Consider the following 21,186-nt stretch of genomic DNA (forward strand, 5'->3'; position numbering starts at 1 on the left):
GGGACTCTGGCCTTAAACCACACAGGGCATGGGAAGTGGGCCGATGTGGGATCCACTGGCGGGCTGTGGGGTGGAATGGCAGCCTCAAGGTTAAGGTGGGAGAGGGACAAAAGGGTCAGGGGAGGCACGGTTTCCTACAGAAGGGATTCATTCGAAGGGGAGAGGAGGACAGTGCAGACAACCTGCTCCCTGGACTGCCTGAGACTTCATCTGCCTTAGAGCAGGGGTCTACACCCTCTGGTCCCTTGGGAGTTGACAGAAGGTGATGAAGGGTGGGGTCTACCTGGGGATAGCCAGTGCCCACTCTCCTCTCATTAAATCCAAACAGCCCCTGGGAGCCCAGAGACCTCCCACCACTTTACCTTCTTAAAGGTGCGGGGTGGGACCCGGGGGCTACAGCAGGGAACTAGCCAGGCGGGGGCTGGAAAACAAGGGCAGACACTAGCTCGGTGACACTCTGCAGAGAACAGAGAAGTTACAGTACTCAGCGAAGGCCAGGGGCTGAAGCACTCCCCCTGCCCCCGCAACCTAGGATCCCCAGGGCTCAGTTTTCTTGGCATCCCCGCATGGCCTCCCCACCTCCAGCCAGCAAGCATCACTCAGGGTCTTTGAATTGGTACAAAGTTTACTAGGTCATACAACATGGCTCACAAAAGCAATGGGGAATTCCAATGAGGGCACTGTTTGTTGGTTTCGTTCCTTTTATCCAAATGGAGACAAGACACTTTCCCGCAGAACTGCCCACCTCCCCTCCCACCCCCAAGACAGACAGAAGGCAAGACTGTCACAACGTGGCTCTGACCAATTCCACGGACATACGATTCAGTGGCATGGACACGTCTCGATGGGAACCTCGGGACGCCAGACAGCAGTGGGGGCTGGGACAGGAGGAAGCCGCTCAGATGCCCCTGGGAGGAGGAGTCCCGGCAGTGTCTGCTGGTGAGAATACATTTCACACGGGGTATGAGTCCCCAAGGACGGGCTGCGGAGGCCCAGAAGGCCTGTCAGATGGCATGACTTTTCATCTTGGGCCAATAAATAACTGTCGGACGAATGCAGAAACCGGAAATGGGCGCCACTAAACTTCACACGTGGGGAGCAGACGACCGGGCTGAAATCAGATCATGCAGAGTGGCAGGGCGGGTGAGGAGGGGGCCGGAGTGGGGAGAGATTATCAATAGCACACGCTCTATTTTGTACCCTACGTTATGCGCCTTAGTTGGCTTGTGTCCCCTCCCCAACGCGGCGATGGCGGGCTCTGGCACCGGCGGCTCCCGGCCCAGCTCGCTGGGAGGGACAGGGGTGGCCGCCCGAAGAGAGACGTGCCGGAGGGGCAGCAGGCCGGGGGACTGGGACCCTTAGCTGCTCGTTTCTTCCCGGAGCCGGACGCCCACTGCCGTGATGAGGGCAGCCCCCTTGCCGCTCCCGTCTTCGGACAGGAGGAAGGACACATTACATTTTGGTGACAGTTCCTTCACGGTTTGGTACATGATTCTGGAGAAGCTGAGAGAGAAAACACACAGAGGAGGGTAAGTGGAGAAGATGCGTAGACATGACGGGCCCACGTGAGGATGCCTCAGGACCCTAATGACGGGGGACAATCGAGATGGGAGGGGCTTCTAGAGAAGGGTTTGGGGGACACTGGATCTGCCCTGATGCTACAACCTCAGTTTCCAGCAGGGAGGAACAGCTGAGAATCCAAACAGAAGTGGACTAGAAGGCCCATCAGGGCCAGGCCAGGAATAATGTGCTCAGACACAGCCATCCCCCAAGCCCAAGGCATCTGGGGAACAGGATACGGAGAAGGGTGCCAGCGCCTGCGTGTGGCCCAGCGCTGGGTCAGTTCAGCTGTGGCCCCTCGAGGTCCCCAGCCCATCACTGTCCATGGCCCAACACCTGGCCTCCAAGCCAAGAGCGGCAGGCCCCCAGTGACAGAGACCCTCAATGACAGGTGACTCTGGGTTCCCACACAGTTTTGGGCAGTAAGACACGGCTAGGCTGAAGCAGCAAAGACCAATGGAGCTCTCAAGGGTGGGCCTGCCTGCCTGCTGTCGGAGCCCTGCAAGGGCCTCCCCCCAACACTTCTATACGACCTTCCAGCCCTGCCCGTGGCCATCAGCCATGAGGACAAGGGCACCTGGCCATGGGGCACTTGAGCATGGCTTCCAAATGATGGTGTGGGGATCACAGCCAAAAGCGTATGGCTCCAAAACCTAGCTCTAAGCCCCACCGGTGTGCTGCCCCAGGGGACACAGAGGATAGCTGTGAAGGTGGAGGGGCAGACAGAGCAGTTGGCTCTCTCCCCAGCCACGGCCATGAGCTAATAAACAGCATATGCCCACGTTGGTTTGGGTGAGGCTGCTTTTAAGGAGAGTGACATTATGGCCCCAATTACCAGGGACGGTCCCAGTGTAGTTAGTAGCGGCAGTCTCTTCACTGGCAAAAGCACCGCAGTTTAGACAATAGTAGGGTCACTCCATTCAGAAGAGCCAAGCTTTGGGATATGTGGTCAATCAAAGAGCAGGCGGGGCCGAGTACAGAGTGTCAGACCCTTGACCATAAGGAGGCACCTCCCCGCTCCTCTTCCTGCCTTGCAAGCCTCTTGAGAAACTGATCTAGCAGGTGAACAAGACCTCCTCCCTCCACCCCCACTGCCTCTCCCCACTTACCAAATTCAGCCTCCTGGCCGGGCTACAGCTACCCAGGCCGATGGGTAAGGCCACACCCACCCTCCCCTCTGATGCTGCCTGACCTGAGGGGGGTCACAGGAGAAGTGGGGAGAGGGAAATCTATGCCACCAGTGTAAGCTGAACCAAGCAAAGCCACTCCTCTCCAAAGATCTCAGTTAAACTTTGGAGCCACTCAGGGCGCCTGGGTGGCTCAGTGGGTTAAGCCTCTGCCTTCGGCTCAGGTCGTGATCCCGGGGTCCTGGGATCAAGCCCCACATCAGGCTCTCTGCTCAGCAGGGAGCCTGCTTCCCCTCCCCCTCTGCCTGCCTCGCTGCCTACTTGTGATCTCTCTCTGTCAAATAAATAAAATCTTAAAAAAAAAACAACAAAAACAAGCTTCGGAGCCACTCGTCAGCTGCTACCAGACAAGGCCCGGTCCCTGAATGCACAGCCTTGGGTCGCCTGTGTCCTGGTGAGGAACTGTCCCCAGGGGGCGGGGGGGACTTACATCCTAGGGGCCCATAACCCATCAAGGGACCTCAGCAGCACAGGACGCCCTGACTACCCAAGCAGAGGCCCCACTCACTGTGGATGAAGCTTGTAGAGCGTTCCGTCCACGCCCACAGTCACGTTGAGGTGGTCCAGCCCTCTGTTCTCACGGATCTTATCCACCACGGCAGCCATGCCCGCCCCACACAGCTGCGCGGCCCTCTTGGACACCACCCCGCACACAGTCTTGACCAGGATACTGTCGTCGCAGGTGCTGTTCAGGCCCAGCTGCTGGAGAATGGCCCGGACCTGGAGCAGCGCTAATCGGTCACTGCGGTGGACAAAAGCCAGAAGGCTGGATGATGCAGGGCCCTGCAGAGTGGCCTGGGAGCCCGCACCAGGAGACCAGCTGCAAACCACTGTACTTAGCATGAGGAGGGCTGTGGGGGCTTCCTTCCTCCAAAACATTTACTTGTTTAGTTTTATTATTTATTTTTTAAGTTAATTTTTTTAAGTGACCTCTATACCCAGCACGGGGCTCGAACTCACAACCCTGAGATCAAGAGCTGCACGCTGAGCCGGCCAGGTACCGCAGCTTCTGCAACCATTCTAAGAACAAGGTGGCTTTTGCTTATGCAGAGCGCCCTGCACCTGCTCTCACGGGCCACCAGGGACAAGGGCAGAGGCAGGGAGGGGGCGGTCCATGCACACAAGAACATAGGATGAAGTGACCCACCCGCCATGGGGCACACTTCCTGTGTGAGCAAACGGCCCGGTTCCGGGCTGCCTTTCAGATGAACGCGGGCAGGACCAGACCTGTGGCTCTTGGCTGTACTGGGCTCAGCCCCCTCGACACAAGTATCTGTGAGGAGCTTCACCCTGACACGGAGTCCTACAGCTTACTCGCCTGACTTCCAACAAACATACATAATGCTCCGAGTGAAGAAAAGGAAAATCGTTATAATAAAATTATATGGCTGCTCAGGGTCTACTACTCCAGAGGAAGGAGGAAGTCCTCACACATGACAAAACATCCTGTGAGGGGCCTCCACGCTCATCACAAATCCCCCCCGGCCCCGCCTACCCTGGGCCCGGCCATGTGGGCCTCTAACAGCGGGGACACCCACCCCCCCATCGCTCACCTCTCAATCTGGGAGAGATATTTGGTCTGAAAGATGCCCCGGGTCTTGAGTGTCTCAGAGATCTGCCCTCGGAAGAGGAAGCCCTTCTTGGTGAAGTCAATCAGGATGTTACGGACGATCTCCCCCAGGTACATACCGCTAATCATCTTCTCGTACCTGAAACACAGGCAGGGGCTGCTGTCTAGGGGCCGCCTCTGGTCTCCCAGCAGCCTCGGGTGCTTTCCTGCCCCTCCAGGAGCATCACCAGCCCACACACCCAGCACTGTGCTCAGCGGAGGCAGAGGGAGGCCAGGAAGGGCTGAGGGGGCCTCAACCCTCCCCAGGCTCGGAACCGGAATCACCAGGGCTGCTGTCTAATTGCTGAACCATCTCCCTCCTGCCTCTGTCTGACAGAACCCCACTCCTGCTCTCAGCTCCAAACTCTCCTCCAAGAGGCCTGTCCTCCTGCCCCCCGACTGGGTTCTATCTGCCCCTCTCAGGCTCCCACACATCGTCCCTTCCCGTCACAAGGCACACAGGGTCACCGCCTCTCTTGGCCCTGCCGCAGAAGCCCCGAGAGGCCAGAACCCGTGTCCCGCTCAGCTTTGGGGCCCAGGGTCTAGCACAGATGCAGTGCTAGGCTCTCAGTCAAGTGCTCAATAAATTATCTGCAGAATAAGCAAACAACCGGTCTGAGTCTTAAAGGGACAAGAAGACAATGAGGGGAAAGTTCCCACTAAATTTCTGGAAGGTTTTGAAAAAGCCCAGAGTGCTGGTCAAGCCCTCAGAACAGGGAGGAAGCCACCCAGGCTGGAGGGTTGAGGCAGCTGCCATGCTCCTGAGGGCAACCTGTTCCTGTGGCTCCTGTCTCCTGCCCTCGTGTGCTCAAGTCCCAGTGTCCCCAAGCTGGGAAGAGTCCACTGGACCCTCCAGAGGATTTCAGGGGCTCCAAAGGAAAACAAACCATGAGATGGTGCTATCGTCATCAGTTCCCCTCCCGTCCTCACACCATCAAGGACACCAGCTCAGTGTGGTGCCGATGGGGCTCTGACCCCTCTACCATCTGCCACTGCAGATTATCATCTGTTTACAATAATCCTGGTTTCCTCCTCGTTCTCCTTCCTTAAATTTAAGTAAAAAATAGAAGCTGACTTAAAGAAAACCATTGAGTAAATAACAGCATGGGTGTATCTGGAAAAGGCGAAGATCTTGAGAGTGGCTGGAGGACAAGTCTCATTTGGGAGGTGCTGCCTGTCCCCACCCCCACCCCAGTGCTTCTTCCTGCTCCTGGGGACACAGCTCGGACCAACCCATCTGGGCAACAGCAGAGGATGGCCTGAGTCCTGGGAGCCCCAGATAAGGAGTCCTTGGCCTGTCCGTAGGGAGGACAGACACTGACATCTCAGACAGGGCATCGGACCCAGGCTCCAAACTGCCAAGAGGAGATGCAGGGGGCTGGGGGACAATGAACAGAAGCCCCCACCGGCCACATCCTAACTCACTGTGCCCTCTGACAACTGCAGGTCAAGTGCATTTTACTTCCGCCAAACAAAACAAAAACCTGCTGACCAAGAGGCTTCTATTAATCTGATGGGGAAGAAACATAGAGCAGTGCAAAGACCAGAATGTTCCAGAATGAACACAGTCACTGAGGGAAGCGGTGTGGCCGCTGCCACCCTGTCCTCTGGGCAGACTCCTGGGCAGAGGCAGCACCTGGCCAGGACACCCACCTGGGCCCACGTGTTCCATGGTTGGGGGGGGGCATCCTCCTGGTTCTCTGCTCTCCTTGAGCCAAAAACAAAGGTCAGGAGGGAATCTGAGGGACTAGTCTCTAAGCCTGTGACCAGACTCCACTCCTACTAGAAGCTTCTTCTATTTCAATAGGCAGACCACAGCCTTCCACCCTCACCGTCCTGGGCCCCCATGTGTCCTCTGCCACCAAGCAGAGTTACCTTTGCTTCCCAGCGTTCAGAGAATACTCGTCCACCAGCCTGTCATAGACCGTTCTGATGTCATCCAGACACCCGTTGTCCCCAAAGGCACCCCACTCCATGTTGATACACATGCGCCCCTCATTCCCCTCCAGCATCTCGACGTTCTTCATTTCTTCCATGTAACAGGCATTGCTGCCAGTCCCTGCAACACACAAAGGGGCAGTGAACGGCCGTGGCCCCCGGACCTGGGGTCGCTGGGAGGGCCTGGGGCCCAGGACTCCAGGGAGAGGGCGGTACATTCTTGCGACAAATAAAGCAACAGCTTTGTTTTCCTACTGTTTTCCAGGAAAAGCTTGAAATAGAAGGAGAGTCAGAGTTAAACTACCCAGAGAGCATCTGATTCACTTACTTGAAACCAGGACGTGAGAATCAAGGACCTCGTGGGTTTACCTGCCTAGGCAGAGCTCCATTTATTTTAACAGAAGAGGGTGTGACAACAAAGAACAAGGTCTTCAGGGTGCCTGAGTGGCTCAGTGGGTTAAGTGGGTTAAGCCTCTGCTTTCGGCTCAGGTCATGATCTCAGGGTCCTGGGATCGAGCCCTGCACCAGGCTCTCTGCTCAGCAGGGAGCCTGCTTCCCCCAACCCCCACCCTGCCTGTTGCTTTGCCTACTTGTGCTCTCTCTCCCTCTGTCAAATAAATAAAATCTTTAAAAAAAAAAAAAAAAGGACAAGGTCTTCAATGGCAAAAGTTTAGGCAGCATTCAGATTGGGAGAATATTTCTCTCCACACATGCACACACGCACACACAACTGCATACACTCACGCATATCTATAAAATAAATACACTGGGGCTGTCTACCATCACAGCATGGATGTCCGCTCATCCTCACGGATCGAATGTGGTCATGGACTGCGCCGGCCCGGTCCCCTCTCCATGTGCTTCAGAATGAAGCTCACAGCTAGCTCAGGGAACGACAGTGTCCCAGCACGTCCATGGCACCTTTCTCAAGGTGGTGGTACCTTGCCAGTCTGATGTCACAGCCCTCCTTGAAAACCTGAGGATGCTCCCAAGAAAAGGGACCTGCGTCTGGGTGCACACACCAAGTCTGACATACAGTTCCCAGGGACCCAGGAGCCTTTGCTCTCCGTCCCTGAACTGCCCAGGCTGTGGGCCCGCAAGGACTGCGATGGGACCACCAACAGTCTGCTGCTCTCATCTCCGAGGAGCTGAGTACGGAAACTGAGAGGAAGTGTCTGAAATGGTCTTGGCAGTTTCTGTCACCACGACATCCCCGTCCCCGGGGTCCTGGGCCTTATCTCTGTGAAGGGACTAGAAAATGTAAAACCAACCAACTAACCACGGAATGCTTGCCCCCATATTTGGATCTGCACCTCGGTCACCTGGGAAGCTTGTTAAGATGCAGATTCTGAAGCGGAAGGTTGGGGGCGGGGCCTGGGACTCTGCATTTCTAACAGAAATTCCAGCAGGTCCCCACTCCCTGTAACCAGGCCCCAGAGCACCACCAACCCGGCCTCGGTGGGAGACAGATAGACTTTCAGCCCCCTTGGGGGACACAAGGCAGTCTCCACTAGCTGGACCAAAAGAGCTTGGATTGTTTTCATTCCCTTTAAAGAAAGGTATGTAGAATTCACCGACACTTCTCCCTGGGGTCACTGGATTATTTGGGGTTTTGTTCTCTCAGCTCCCTTTCACCCTAAAGCATGAAAGAGAAGAAGAGCCCCAGAAATGGCCAGGGGTGCCCAGAAAGCCGAAACATATAAATCATATTTCTTGCCAAATCATATTTCTCGTCAGAAGCAAAGGGATGGATGGGTGGAGGGAGGAGGAAGTGGGTGTGAATGCGGCTGGGGAGGGGGCGGGGCTGGGATAAGCTCCACCCCACCCGCCTGCTCTCACCAGCTGCCGGGAATGGCTCATCAGGCAGCCCTGAACTGAGCAGGAAGGCCAGGCCCAGCCTGGCGGTGGGGAATAATGTGCTGTGTCACTCTGGATCTGCGTGTCACACCTAAGCCCATTCAGAAGCTGAGGTGCTGGGTGGGGTGGGCGAAGAAAGCTTAGCAAAAGGAAGGAAGGAACAAAATAGCCCCAGAGTCAGGCCCCCAAAACCTTACACCTGCAGCTGCTCCCCAGTTTTCAGAATTTCCTCGGGAGCCAAAATGGTTTTACAAATGAAAAGATCTCCTGAGCACCAGGTAGGCAGCCTTCAGGGGCCTTCTCCCCAGCTCCCAGACACTTAGCAAAGGGTCTGCCCAGCAGGCCTGCTGGCCCTCCTTGACCAGGTAGGGCCTGCAGAGGTTGGCCAAGAAACAGGGCCTTCACCCAACATTCGGACACCAGGAGCAGACTCAGTGGGACAAATGGTCTTCTCACAGCCGGAACTGATGTGCTTCCGATATGACGTGCTCTCGAGTCCAGACCCCTCCTGTGTCTGGACTATAAGGGTTCCCTCAGAGCCAACCTCTCTGTGGCCCACCCAAGTGGCTGGGATTGCTCACGGGACAGTGGCTGCTTCGGTGCCCGAAGCTACTCTCTGGCCCTTGCCCACAGTCAGGGGAGAAGGAGGGCTCTGTTGCCTTCCCAGTCATGGGCTCTCACCCCTCAACTCCTGCCTGGTGGCCTTCCCTATAGGCCCAGTGGTTGCCCTGGTGGCCAGGCCAGCCCCAGATACTCCCACCCTGTCCACCCAAGCCCTGTGAGCCATCTGGGGCCTCGTTCCAGGACAGCTCCCTTCTGGCCATCTGGTCGCGAGCCTTGGGGTGAGTGTTGGGAGGAGAAAGTCCCCTGACGGCTCTGCAACCTTGTTCCAAACTCTGGAGTCAGTAAGGGGACAAAAGGGACAGATAGAGTGTCTCCCACAGAGGACTGAGCTGCTGGCTTATGGCCCCACAGAACAGGAAAACCCAGCCTTCCCTGCCCCAAATTGACAGACTTTCCAGGACACCCACCTACGATGAGTCCAACCTCGCAGGTAGGCTCCTCATAAGCACAGGTCATCATGGTGCCCACCGTGTCGTTGACCACAGCCACCACGTCCAGGTCAAATTCCTTTGGAAAGAAAGGGACACAGCTTTAGGGGAGGGACAGTGCTTCCTGGTGCCTCAACTGAAACAGCTTCCTCACCAGTCTTTAAGAGGTGACTAAATATTCCTTCACGAACTAAACACCTGCTATTTATGATGAATTGGACACTGGAGAGCTAAAGAGAGGAAGCATTCCACCCATTTCACAGACACTGCCGAGTACCATGGAGGCAGGCTGGAGGGAACCGCTGAATGGAGAAAAGAGGGACTACGGCCGAACAGCTCCCTCTTGGGAGTTCCGAGTGTTAGAGCCTTCCAGAAGGCAAAACAGAACCACCAATATCCATTCCTCAGAATCCGTCCTCCGGAAACAGCCACACAGGTACACAAAGATATTGACCGCATGACTTACACAGACCAGAAATCTAGATCAAAAGGGGCTATGTGCGAACCTGTGTAAGACATGGTTCCAGCAACCACCGTGCTGCTGTGTGGCCACGGGAAAGGACGTTGGGTCTCTATGTGATGACAGGACAAGATGCCTTCTTTACATTAAGGGAAATAAGCAAGGTGTAACAGCATGAGTACAGTAGGGTTCCTGTTACGAAATGTGCGTACATGGGTCGGTCTCTGCACAGAACGTAGGGTGGAAGAATGCTAACGGGGACAGTGCTGATGTGGGCCAAAGCAGGTCACCAGGTTTCTTTGCGATGGGATATTAGCTGTCTTACGTACTCTGCTGGGTGCAACCAATCCCTCTTTCAAAAACCCATTCACGTCAGCCTTCCCCACAGCTGGTGCATTGGATTACTCTTTTGAACTACAGGCATTCGAACTATTTTTTTTTTTTTTTTTTACTAATTCCCTCATTGATAAATCAAACAACATTTCTGGAATCTTCCATTTTATATTTTTTCAATGTCCTCCAGCCAAAGACCATCAGAAACACACCTACAGTCAAACAGAGCTGGGCACAGGGACCAGGTGCCACGCGGGTGACACAGCTTGTGGGCATCTCAGAACAGGTTAGAAAGCACCCACTCCAGGATTTGAGCCTGGGCTGGTGGTTTCCGGGAGGGCTCAGAGCGGGGCCCACTCTGGCCTGGAGGCTGTCCGGAAGCAGGGCCACTGTCTGAGTGCGTGCTCTGTGCAGACATGAGTACTGACTCCTCTCCTTCCTGTCTAATTCCATCAGTTATGGGGTCACACTCCGTGTTCACCAGGAGCCCAGTCACCAAGGCTGACTGGGCCCGGTCACCAGGGGCTGCTTTTCTCTTCTTCAAGCTGTTGGAGAGTCATGAGTTTACCTTTCTTAAACCATCCTTTAACAACATAAAACCGTTCACCTCCTGTTTACCTGCTGACAGTTTAGGGAATCTCCCTGCCCAGGTCACACACGCTTCTGTATTGTCTGAATTCTTTACGACCCAGCAAGAACAATTTTTATAACCACCCCCCCAAAACAGTGAAGATTTTTAAAAATATCCTTTTTATAGTTACCTCTCTCCTTTTTATCGCTTCCCTTAGTAACGTGGCTACGTCGTGCCCCACGCAGTCAGTTGCCTTAAAACCCTTCGTCCAGGTGATCAAGATTCCCTGAAAGAGGGAAGGCACCAGGAGAGTCCTGTGGCATCAGTCCTTCTGGGCAGAACGTAACATTTCACTCCCTCCCTCCTGAGTAAACATCCGCGAGAATTTACAGGGAGATGAGGTTAGAGCATCTGAGGCCCAAAGAAGGGGCCCTCCACGGGCCTTCCCCCTCCTAATGGTCCCCGTGCCCAGCTGGTCCACAATGCCCATTTCACAGATGGAGAAACCGAGGCATAGAAGGATAATGGTGTGCCCCCTGGTATAACCAACTAGTTCCCCTAAAGAACAGTCTTCCAACAACGTAAGTGGAGAAACGCAAACTTTTAGGAACACTGTTACTGCCTAAAGCGAACTTTCAATTTGAATAAAATTCTACATTTACTGGGTGTGTCCTCGACTACAATGACCAAAGGTGTCAGTGAGGGCGAACTCCTTAAACAATGCAGAGCTTTAAAAACTGCAAAACACAAGTTTATATGGACCTAGCTGCTGAGATGTAAAAATGCTTCAGAGGAAAAACCCCTAAGTCAGCACGGTGAGTTGATTAACTGGCTTCCAGAAGTGGCCCGACTCGCCTCCCTAGCACTGCCTATCGTTTGCCTTAAATCCTAAGGTTCCACGTGAGCACATGCAGCTCCGGGGCTCCCTCCCTGGCCACACCCCCACCTGTGACACAAGGAGGCACCCGTGGCTCCTCCAGCATGACAGGCTCCGTCTTGCATCCCGGAAGAGGTGGATGTGGCAAATGATACAAAATCAATAGAGAAGGGTCTTAAAATGAAGTGGGGGGCATGACGTAAAGCCAGATCAACCCACTGTGACGTGGGAACCGTTCCCGACACCAAAGGGACGAGTGAGGCTGGGGGAAGCCTCAAGGCCAGCACCGTCTGGCGCCTGCAAGAAAGAAACTTACCGCATCCAGGCTCGTCTGTTTGCAGGGGAAGGAGAAGGTGAAGCCCAGGGGCATTCTGGGGCCTTTGATCCCCATGTAGTCCAAGAAGTCCGAGATGCAGGAGACAATGTGGTCAAACAGCTGCAGGAGAAAAGAAGGGATAACCCATGCTCTCTAGCCTCACGCTTCAGGGCACACACGCAAGGGCACATTTCCACGCGTTCACACACGCACACACGCGCCCCGACATGCACAGAGTGAGCGCCCCCTCAGGAACTCCGCAGCCTCCTGAGCGTCAGAAGCCCAGTGCTGTTGAAGGTGCCCAGTGCTTGCAGGCCACAAGGACACGATGGCAGAGCCACATGCACCCCAAGGCAGATTAGGGGCGGACCACAGAGGACACTGGACGTGTGACACACGTGGGCCATTGTGGCATCAAAGCCAAACTGTCTCACCTCTTCCCCGGTGCCCTGCATGATTTCAATGGGAATGGCATAGATCTTGTTGTGCATTTCCACCGTTCTCTTCTTCCCACTGCGGATTTTCACCAGGAGGACACGGAAATTTGTTCCTCCAAGATCAAGAGCCAAGAAGTCACCATGCTCTGTTAGTCAAGAACATAAAGAACATCAAAAACAGCTAAGCACCTGTGGTAGCCAGGAGCCCCAAGACCCGAGCCCTTGTATTAAATACAGGGGGGAAGCCTCAGCTTCTGCTCCCTCCAGCACACAGCTCGGGCTCAGGGAGGGTGGGCACGAATGCTCTGACCGCCACGACCTTCAAGCCTCACTGCAGGGACCGAGGACCCACGGATGAACCACTGGTCCCGATAAACAAACAAACTTCTCTGGGGTTCCTAAAAAGCGTGGCAACAGTGAGCTGATTTTAGGGAAACTCACACAAAAACTGGCAGTTTATATCAATGTGTAGCGTGTTTGTAAAAATGTGCACATTCTCTTTCCTGTACTTTTCCTCTGCAAAGTGACTCTGCAGTTCTTCCCATCGGAAGATGGATTTGGTTTCTCCTCCCCTTGGCTTCAGCCCAGCCCTATGACTCGCTCTGGCTGACAGAGTGTGGCAGAGGCAAAGCCGAGCCAGTCCCAGCCCAGGCCTCCGAGAGCCTTAGAAGTCCCTCCTCTCCTTCATGGGCCCTGATGCTGCCACATGGACGAGCCCAGCAGCCCCTGGAGAATGGGACTCACAGCCAAGGCCAAGATTGCACCCTCGCTGAGTGCTGAAGCTGGATGCGTGAGCAAGGCCTCCCAGCCAGCAAGGCTGAGCCAGCGATTACAGACTCACAAATGCATCCAGCAGAGACCCTCTGGGCCTGGCGCAGAGGAGCAGTAAGATGTGGTTGCTGTTTGAGGCCACTAGGCTTGAGGGTGGTCTTGAATGCAAGGGTGTAACACAGTCATAAGTCACTTACCCATGGGAACCTAATTCCCACCACACATCTGATTTCCAGGTCCACCTGAGAAGCCCCTCGAGTCCCCAGAGCCCTCAGCAAGGTCAGCAGTAAGGGCTGGATTCTGTTCTCCCACCTGCCTGGAGCCCCGGGCCCCTGTCTGCCGCCTGCACACCGTGTCAGGAGCTAGGAAGGGTGCACTGGGCATCTATCCTTCCGCCAGTGAATGTGTTTGGGAGAGGACCCACGGCCATCATAGCGCTGCGGGACCGGCCCAGGCTCACTGCTGGAAGAACACCATCTGATTCTGAGCAGGACTGGTTTGAGAGTTGGTGCTTGCCTGGGAGGCCGGATCCAGGGCAGGTCAAGTGCCCTGACTCATACACTGGGCCAGCCAGTGGGAAAAACGGAAAGCAAAGGGTTTCATTTCTAGTTCCTGCCAAAAATATATGCATCCGCGACTTCCCTGCAGCCCTGCTTGGCCCCTGATGGGAGAAGCAGGAGGGTTGCGTCCACGGCAGAGGCCCTCACCGGTCCCATCTGGAGTGCGCCGGACAAAGGATGGCAGCATCTTGACCACCGCCTTATCGTGCGTCTGCTTCCTCAGGCCCATATCCATCTCTGCCCGCATTCTCTTCTTCACCTCCAGCAGCATGTCCTTGGTGAGGCGGAAGTGGGCCAGGGTCTCCTCGATCTGCCGGTGTTGCTCGGCCAGGCGGTAGGCCACCGCAGTGACCATGGCGGCCCCCTTGCCACTGCCGCTCTCCGAGAGGAGGAAGCGCACATCGGAGTCAGGCACCAAGCGCCGCAGAGTCTTGTGGAACCGCCGGGAATACCTGGGGGCCAGGGGGGAGGGAGCAGGCCACAACAGTTAGACTGAGCCATCTGTCAGGGAGCTCTGGTTGCCCTTTCTTCTCCCACATCTGAATTCCATGTTCTAGACTTGATTTTCTCAGCACCCAAGTCATACATGTGCATTGGAGAAAAGCTGGCAAATGCAGAAAAGTAAAAAGGAAAAATGGAAGGGCCCACAGTCACACACATTAAGACATGAGTATCAAATACAGAAAACTCAGGGTCCACAAAGGGTTCTGTCCTCCATCACGACATGGAGCTGACAACACAGAGGTCCAGAGCCCGGTGTTTGGAAGTCAGACAGATCAGAAGACAAGGACAAGCTCTGCCACCCGCATTAGGTGACCTTGGGCCTGAGACTTAACCTTGGAGTCCATGAGGACTGACAGGATCTGGCGGAGAGATGGGTGATGGGAACTAAGTGAGTTCATTAGTTGCTTATTCGATTGGTTACTGGCTCTGTGAATAACCACTCACTCCTGTTTTCTATTTTCACTTGCCCTCTCCTTCCGCCCCCAAGAGTCAAGACATTCTTTATTGGCCAGAAGAGAACTTTAGGACTCAGTGAGACAAAGAACCTCCCCAAAGTTTATGGTGTGTTTTAAGTGTGGAAGGCTGCCTGCCAAAGGAAACAGGGAAACCAGAACCCCAAAATATTAACAGTGACCAATGCCAGGGGTAGGATGGAAAAAATCCCTTCAATTCTCTGTCATTTTTTGAACTGTCTCAAGCTTCTATACCAACACCTGTGGTTTCTGAAAGAGAACACATCTGATCAAAGTCACTGGTTGTACTTGTGACATTGGAGATGAAGAGCTCGGGAGGGCACTGGTGGGGACTGGTTGCACAACAGTGTGCACGTGCTTGATACTACTGAACTGTATACTCAAAAGTGGTTACGATAGTAAATTCCATAGTGTGTATTTCACCACAATTAAAAAAAAATGTTTAATGTGATGTTGCAAATCCCTTTCTTATCCAAACATTTGTCAAGAAACCACCTATCCCTCAAAAAGATAGCTGGTTTCGTTATCAAAAATTTTACAGTTACTGGGGTGCCTGGGTGGTTCAGTCCTTAAGCGTCTGCCTTCGGCTCAGGTTATGATCCCAGGATCCTGGGATCGAACCCTGCATCAAGCTCCTTGCTCTTCAGGGAGCCTGCTTCTCCCTCTCCTTCTGCCTCTGCCCCTTTCTTGTGCTCATTCCTTCTCTTGAATAAATAAAATCTTTTTAAAAAATTACAAATACTTTAAAAATACAGAGAGATAAAATTATGAACCTAACATATAAGGACATGTAACGAGCTCACGCCCTAGCTGCTCAGTACCAGAACGGTTTCCATTTAAGTCCACATTGGCTTAACTGTGTTTGGAACTGGCTGTGAAGGTCCCACAAGACCACGTCACACACACTTCGTACACAGAGTGCCGGAACATCTGAGGTCTTGTGCAAAACGATCACATTATGGGCAGCTATTGTTAATGGCACAAGACGACTCGGAATTTCATCTTTAGCTTTTGAAAACTGGACAAGCCATGTTCTCCGTACCACAGAAGGCTTCTGCGGCTAAGGGGTTCGGTACATAAGAAGGCAGCCCCTCATAACCAACAGGGACCAGCTCTCACATGCAAAGGTCTACAAGCTGCCTGTTTTCAAAAGGTATGTCTGAGGGCTGGGGGGCCTTCCACAGGAGCTTCCAAAACAAGAATGTGGGCACTGCAACATGACCCAAGCAAGCTACAGTGAGGATGAAGGTCTCTGACACAAAATGGATAAGCAAGAGAATTTAAGATACAGACACATTCCACCCAGTGTTCCTGGGAGCCACAGATGTCTCTAACAAGACAGAAGAAGTGAGGGGGAAAGGACAGTACAGACGCAACACCAGGAGAACTGACTGAGGGTCGGGTACTTCTCAAGTGGGCAATTCTGATCTTTCTGCCCAGAACTACAATTGTCTTGTGTGCCAAAAACCTTCACTGGATGCAAAAGTCTGACCTTGGGAGGAAATCTTCGGCCCAGATGGGCACTGAGTGCCAATGGTAGCAAAGGGCAGACTCACTGTGGGTGCGTCTTGTAAAGAGACCCGTCGACACCAACCGTGGTCCGCAGCCTGGGTGTGCCCTTGTTATCTCGAAGGCGGTTCAAGATGGCGCCCAGCGTTGCAGCCACCAGGTTGGCGGAGCGAAAGGAGACAATGGTACACACATGCTGGACTGAAATACAGTCATCATCAGATGGCTCCACTCCCAGGCGGGTCAGGATTTCTTTGGCATTATGGAGGCCTTCCTTATTCCTGTGAGGTTAGAGGCCAATAACCGTGAGTTAAGGATCCCATTGGGGAGCGCAAAGCACTAAGGGTCCAGAGTCCTGGGAAGGGGAAATCCATTCGCCATGTGTGTGTTGGGGGGGGTGGGATATGGGATTAAGACCGTCAAATGCCTGAGAAGAACACATGAAGGAGTCTCTTCCATAAGAAATACCAGGTAATAAGAGAAAAAACTGTGCTGGGCTGGGACATGACATGCCAGGGCCATGGAGAAAAGTGGAGGTGAGATGTGGCCACCTTCGCCCGAGAGCTCGGTGCTCAGGAGATGCAGGCAAATCTGCTCTTGAGGTCTGTCTGGGAGTCGCCCTGAGATGCAGACACCCCTTTCCTTGAGGTTTTCCAGTCAAATTTGAATTTTCTGCATACCTGTTCTGTGCGTCTTTTCTTAGATTCCTTCTGAGGTACTTTAGGATTTTGTTACTATTATAGACCGTATGGTATAGATGGCATATACCAACATATATACATATATGTATGCTCCCTTTTTTTTCACCTTCATGTACCACAGTAACATCAGATGTTTAGGGAAAACGGAGTCAGTGATACCTGGGAACACTGTGTACCATCTTTGCAATTTTCCTCTAAGTCTACAAATATTCTAAAATAAAAGCCTTATTTAAACACATGCATATTTTAACTATTGCCAATATACAGAAATACAGTTTGACTTTTGTACCTTCTCTCCGGTCAACTCCCTAACCTCTTGTTATTTTATTCACTTGTCGAGGTATTTCTGGTGTCCCACACAGACAATTAACATCTGCAAATAATGATAATTTTACTTCCTTTTTTAAAAATCCTTATGCCTTTAATTTCTTTCCTTCCTTCCTTCCTTCCTTCCTTCCTTCCTTCCTTCCTTCCTTCCTTTTTTCCTTTCTTCCTTTCCACTGGCTAAGACTTCAGAGCAACGCTAAACAAACACGGGTGACACCATCTTCCTGCAGATTGTAAAGAAAATGCTTTGAACGTCTGCCTTGGTGGGATGCTCAGGTTCTGTTCAGACACGTTTATGACAGTCTGCCTGTCTTCTTGCACTCGTTCAAGTGGGCTTTCGTTTCTTGGTAACCAAAGAGCCAACACCAGAAGAGGCCAAAGGGAAGGCAGGCATTTCCTGACTCTGTCAGTGGCTCGGAAGACCCGCCATGGGCCTCCTGCCCCCTCCCTTCCCAGTAGCTAGCTGGGGGGCTCGAGCAGAGAGAGGGCCGGAAGCTCGGAATCTGGTGTCATGCCGACAGTCGCTCTGCCCCAAGAGCTCCTGGGGGAGAGTGATCCGAGGGTAAATGCCCAGGAATGTGAGAGAGGAGTGAGTCCACATAAACCTCTTCCAACTTCCACAGCTGCCTCCTCTGACTGCAGCCCACTGACCTGCATATGCCCCCAGGAGCCGGAGCCAGGAAGCCACCGGATTGATGTCTCTGGCACTCAGCAGGGCAGTGGGAACGACGGCCTTGGGCGGAGATGAACGGACGTCTCTAGCACCCGGCCAGCCCTATCTTTCAGCAGGTGGCCTCGCACGGCTACCTGTCTCCAAACCAGGAACCGAGCCTGGTGGCCCACGGAGGCCGGCCCCGAGACACGAGTCCTTCAGACCTGGAGGCGCCCAACCACATCAGCCTGCCCTGGGATCAAGTTCACCCTCCTCCCTCTCTGGGTTCAGGCCCACAGGGGCACAGATGCCTGGGTTTCTCATGGTGCAGAGGAAAGAGTGCAGTCAGGTGGCTGGCTGGACTCAGTCCTCCCTGTCTATCGGCCTCGTCTCGGCTGCTAACTGCATTTATCAAACTTGTGCCAGGGAACACATCGGGCTGTTAAGAGGTGAGAGAATGGGAGGCGGGCAGCGGGGAGGGTGTTTCAGGCACCACGGAAGTTTGGGAAATTGGGGCACCTGGGTGGTTCCATCGGTTAATCGTCCAACTCTTGATTTCTGCTCAGATCATGATCTCAGGGTGGTGGGATCGAGCCTCAAGTCAGGCTTCACACTGTGCATGGATCCTGCTTGGCTGTTTAGGATTCTCTCTCTCGTTCCCCACACCCCCGTTCACATACGTGCTCTCGTGTGTTTCCCCTCTCTTTCTCTCTCTCAAAAAAAAAAAAGGACTTTGGGAAATTATAAGTCAACCAAAATGAACTGTTTTCTTTAGTGGTAATGAATACTACAGATCTCTCAATGGAGAATAAATATGCAGTATTTCCCAATCCTATTAGCCACAGAACTCTTTCTTCAGGAAACACCCAATTATCTTGAGGTCACCAGGGTTCCCTGGAACAGAGTATGGAGAAGGTCCTCACATGTCCCAGGCGGCTTCCAAGCCCAGGGCCCAGGCTCAGTGAACTCCTTGTTCCCCACTGGAATCTCAGCTTCCTGGCCTCTAATCACCAGCCCTCACATGTGTGGGTGGGCAGGGGTGCGGGGTGGAGTGAAGGGAAAGAGAAAAGCCCGAGGGGCAGCACCTACTTCTCAATGGCTGACACATCACTGGTCCTGAACTTCCCCCTGGTGAGCAGCTCCGGGGTGATCCGCCCTTCAAATAAGAGGCTCTCCTTGGCCATCTTGACCAGGATCAGTCGCACCAGCTCCCCCAGGTACATGCCACTGACCATCTTCTCAAACCTGCAGGAGAAAAGCACATGCCACCTGTCAGGGCCTCCCTACAAGCATCCCCCCAGGGCGGCTCATGAGATGCAGGACAGACAGGCAGGAGGCAGAAGGGAGAAGGAGGAGGCACTGCCTCATCCTCCCAAGCTCACGGGCTCACCAGCAGGCAAAACCACACGTCTGCGTCACTAAATGACCACGACACAGCAGTGGAGAAGGGGGCATCTCCTCCAGACCCCACACCCATTGCCAGGGCAGGGCACGGGGACAGGCAGGGAAGGCTGCCCGGAGGTGAGACTGGGGATGACGAGGAGGCCGCCCCAGAAATGAAGAATACGATCATTTCTTACAAAACACTGCACTATGCTTTTTAAAGGGCCTTCCTGCCCATCACTCCAGCAAGGAGGTCCCCGAGCCCTGTGACAGAAGGTGGCTGGAAGTATTCTCTCCATTTCCCAGCTCAGAAAGGGTAAATGCCTTCTTGGGGTGGGGGGGAAGCTGATGGGACTGAAACACAGCCACACCCCACAGGATCCCTGTCACTGGCCACCCCTCCAGCATCCACGTTCTCCTTCTCTAGCCAAAACGACCATGAATTTGCTTTGGGGAGCCTACTCCTCCCTCACTGACATTACCCTAAGTCCCAGGGGAGGCTTTGAACAGCTCATGGGTAGCCACAGGCCAGTCCCAGAGTATAACCTCTCTCTCTCTCTCTCTTGCCTCCCTGGGAGGTGGCAGGTCTGGAAGTGCAGCAGCCGTTTTGAGCCCAATGCTATAGGAGAGCGGCAACCACGGACCAGGGCTCCGTGCCACCTCCGAGCTAGATTTGGGCCCCGTGTGCTGGTGAAGCAGGGGCCAGGAGGGAGCCCTGAGCGGGACAGACCACAGCGGCAGGCCGACATCCAGGAGCCTGCCTCTCCCCCGAGGGAGCCCAGCTGGCACCCCTAGAGCTGCCTGTGACACAGCAAAACATGCTGCTCCCCCCGGAGCCAGCCTGGGTGCTGCTGGGACCTGAGCACCTGGCCCCCCTTTGCCCCAACACGGGCACAGAGAAACTCGGTCCACATTGTTCCCGCTCCGGACAGGACCAGACACGACCGCCCCAGCCAAGGTTGTGTCGGAGATCCCTGGCAGGAGGGCGCCTCTCTGAGGCCCGGCCGCTCCGCCAGCACCCCAAGGACCTGTGGAAACTGCCTCTGTGTAGTCCCGATCAGGAATCTCAAAGCAGGCAAGAGCCAGACTGTCTGGGCTGCATCCTGGCTCTCCACTGACCATGCTCTCTACTCCCTGCTTTCCTCACCTGGATACTGGGGAGAGGGGAGGGCCCGCTGATGAGGTCACCGTGCAAGGCTCATGGGGGGGACGTGCTACCGTGTCTGTCATCAGGAGCGTCTCACACTTTACTAAGCACGTCACGTGTACTAACTTGCTCCGTGCTCAGTACAGCCCCATGAGGTGGACAACGTCACTATCTCCATTTCACAGATGAGGAAACTGAGGCCCAGAGAGGTCACATCATTTGCCCACAGTCACAGAGCCAAGGGGTAGCAAATCCACACTTGGAACCCAGTTAAGCATGAGAGGCTAGGCTCTCAGCACCGTGCTGTCCTGCCTCTCTTGTGGGCGATGCCATCAAATGTGAGCTATCACTGTTACCAGCTCACTTCCTCCCTAGGCAGCTGGCCCCCTTCGGGCAATGTGACAACAGAAAAGCTTCTTCCCTTTAGCAAGAGCTAAGATCAGCCTCCTGGCACCTTCTACCTATTGCTTCTCACTGTGCCCTCCAGAGGCATACACAATGATCTCGCTTTCCCACAGGACGTCTTTTATGTACACAGATCCTTTGAAGCTGTCAGAGCATCAGGATGAGGAAAAGGCACCTCTGATGGGCCTCACTCGGCCCGCCGGAGGCACACGGACATAGCAGGCTCCTTTCCCACCGGGACCCAGCAAGTGGTGACCTGCCTGGTGGAAGTCAGAGGCTGATGACCACAGGCTGGCAGGAGACACTGTGGTGCTGTGGCCTTCCTGCCCTCTGGCATACACAGGCAGGGCTGAGACCCAACGGGGCCTGGGGACAGGCTGGGAGGGGCGGAATGGGGGTCATGGTCAGACAAAGGAAGCAAGGACTTGCCGGCCAGTCGGGAGCTCCTCTGGCACCCAGGGTGTGCTGGGACCGGCATCCCAGGGACGGAGAGGTGGGACAGGTCTGAGGCCATGCTAAGCGGGACTAGCAGTGTGCAGAGGTCTGCAGAGTAGGTA

The 21,186-nt window shown here is 54.3% G+C and overlaps 1 protein-coding gene across 1 annotated transcript in view; it reads right to left on the bottom strand.

Moving 5' to 3' along the window:
- Positions 1 to 607: 607 nt before the first annotated feature.
- HK1 (hexokinase 1) overlaps positions 608 to 21,186 on the bottom strand; it is a 62,274-nt gene continuing 41,695 nt past the window's right edge. The window contains exons 8-18 of the mRNA XM_032841458.1: positions 18,784 to 18,939; positions 16,062 to 16,295; positions 13,676 to 13,980; positions 12,195 to 12,343; positions 11,761 to 11,880; positions 10,758 to 10,853; positions 9,183 to 9,282; positions 6,232 to 6,415; positions 4,301 to 4,456; positions 3,256 to 3,489; positions 608 to 1,503 (exon numbers count right to left, since the gene is read on the bottom strand). Of these exons, the coding sequence (XP_032697349.1) occupies positions 1,359 to 1,503; positions 3,256 to 3,489; positions 4,301 to 4,456; positions 6,232 to 6,415; positions 9,183 to 9,282; positions 10,758 to 10,853; positions 11,761 to 11,880; positions 12,195 to 12,343; positions 13,676 to 13,980; positions 16,062 to 16,295; positions 18,784 to 18,939 (1,879 nt within the window). The 3' untranslated portion in view covers positions 608 to 1,358. The remainder of the gene's footprint in view (positions 1,504 to 3,255; positions 3,490 to 4,300; positions 4,457 to 6,231; positions 6,416 to 9,182; positions 9,283 to 10,757; positions 10,854 to 11,760; positions 11,881 to 12,194; positions 12,344 to 13,675; positions 13,981 to 16,061; positions 16,296 to 18,783; positions 18,940 to 21,186) is intronic.

Source organism: Lontra canadensis, unplaced genomic scaffold (genome assembly GCF_010015895.1).
Source record: "Lontra canadensis isolate GAN:19392208 unplaced genomic scaffold, GSC_riverotter_1.0 scaffold3, whole genome shotgun sequence".
NCBI classification, from domain to species: domain Eukaryota; kingdom Metazoa; phylum Chordata; class Mammalia; order Carnivora; family Mustelidae; genus Lontra; species Lontra canadensis.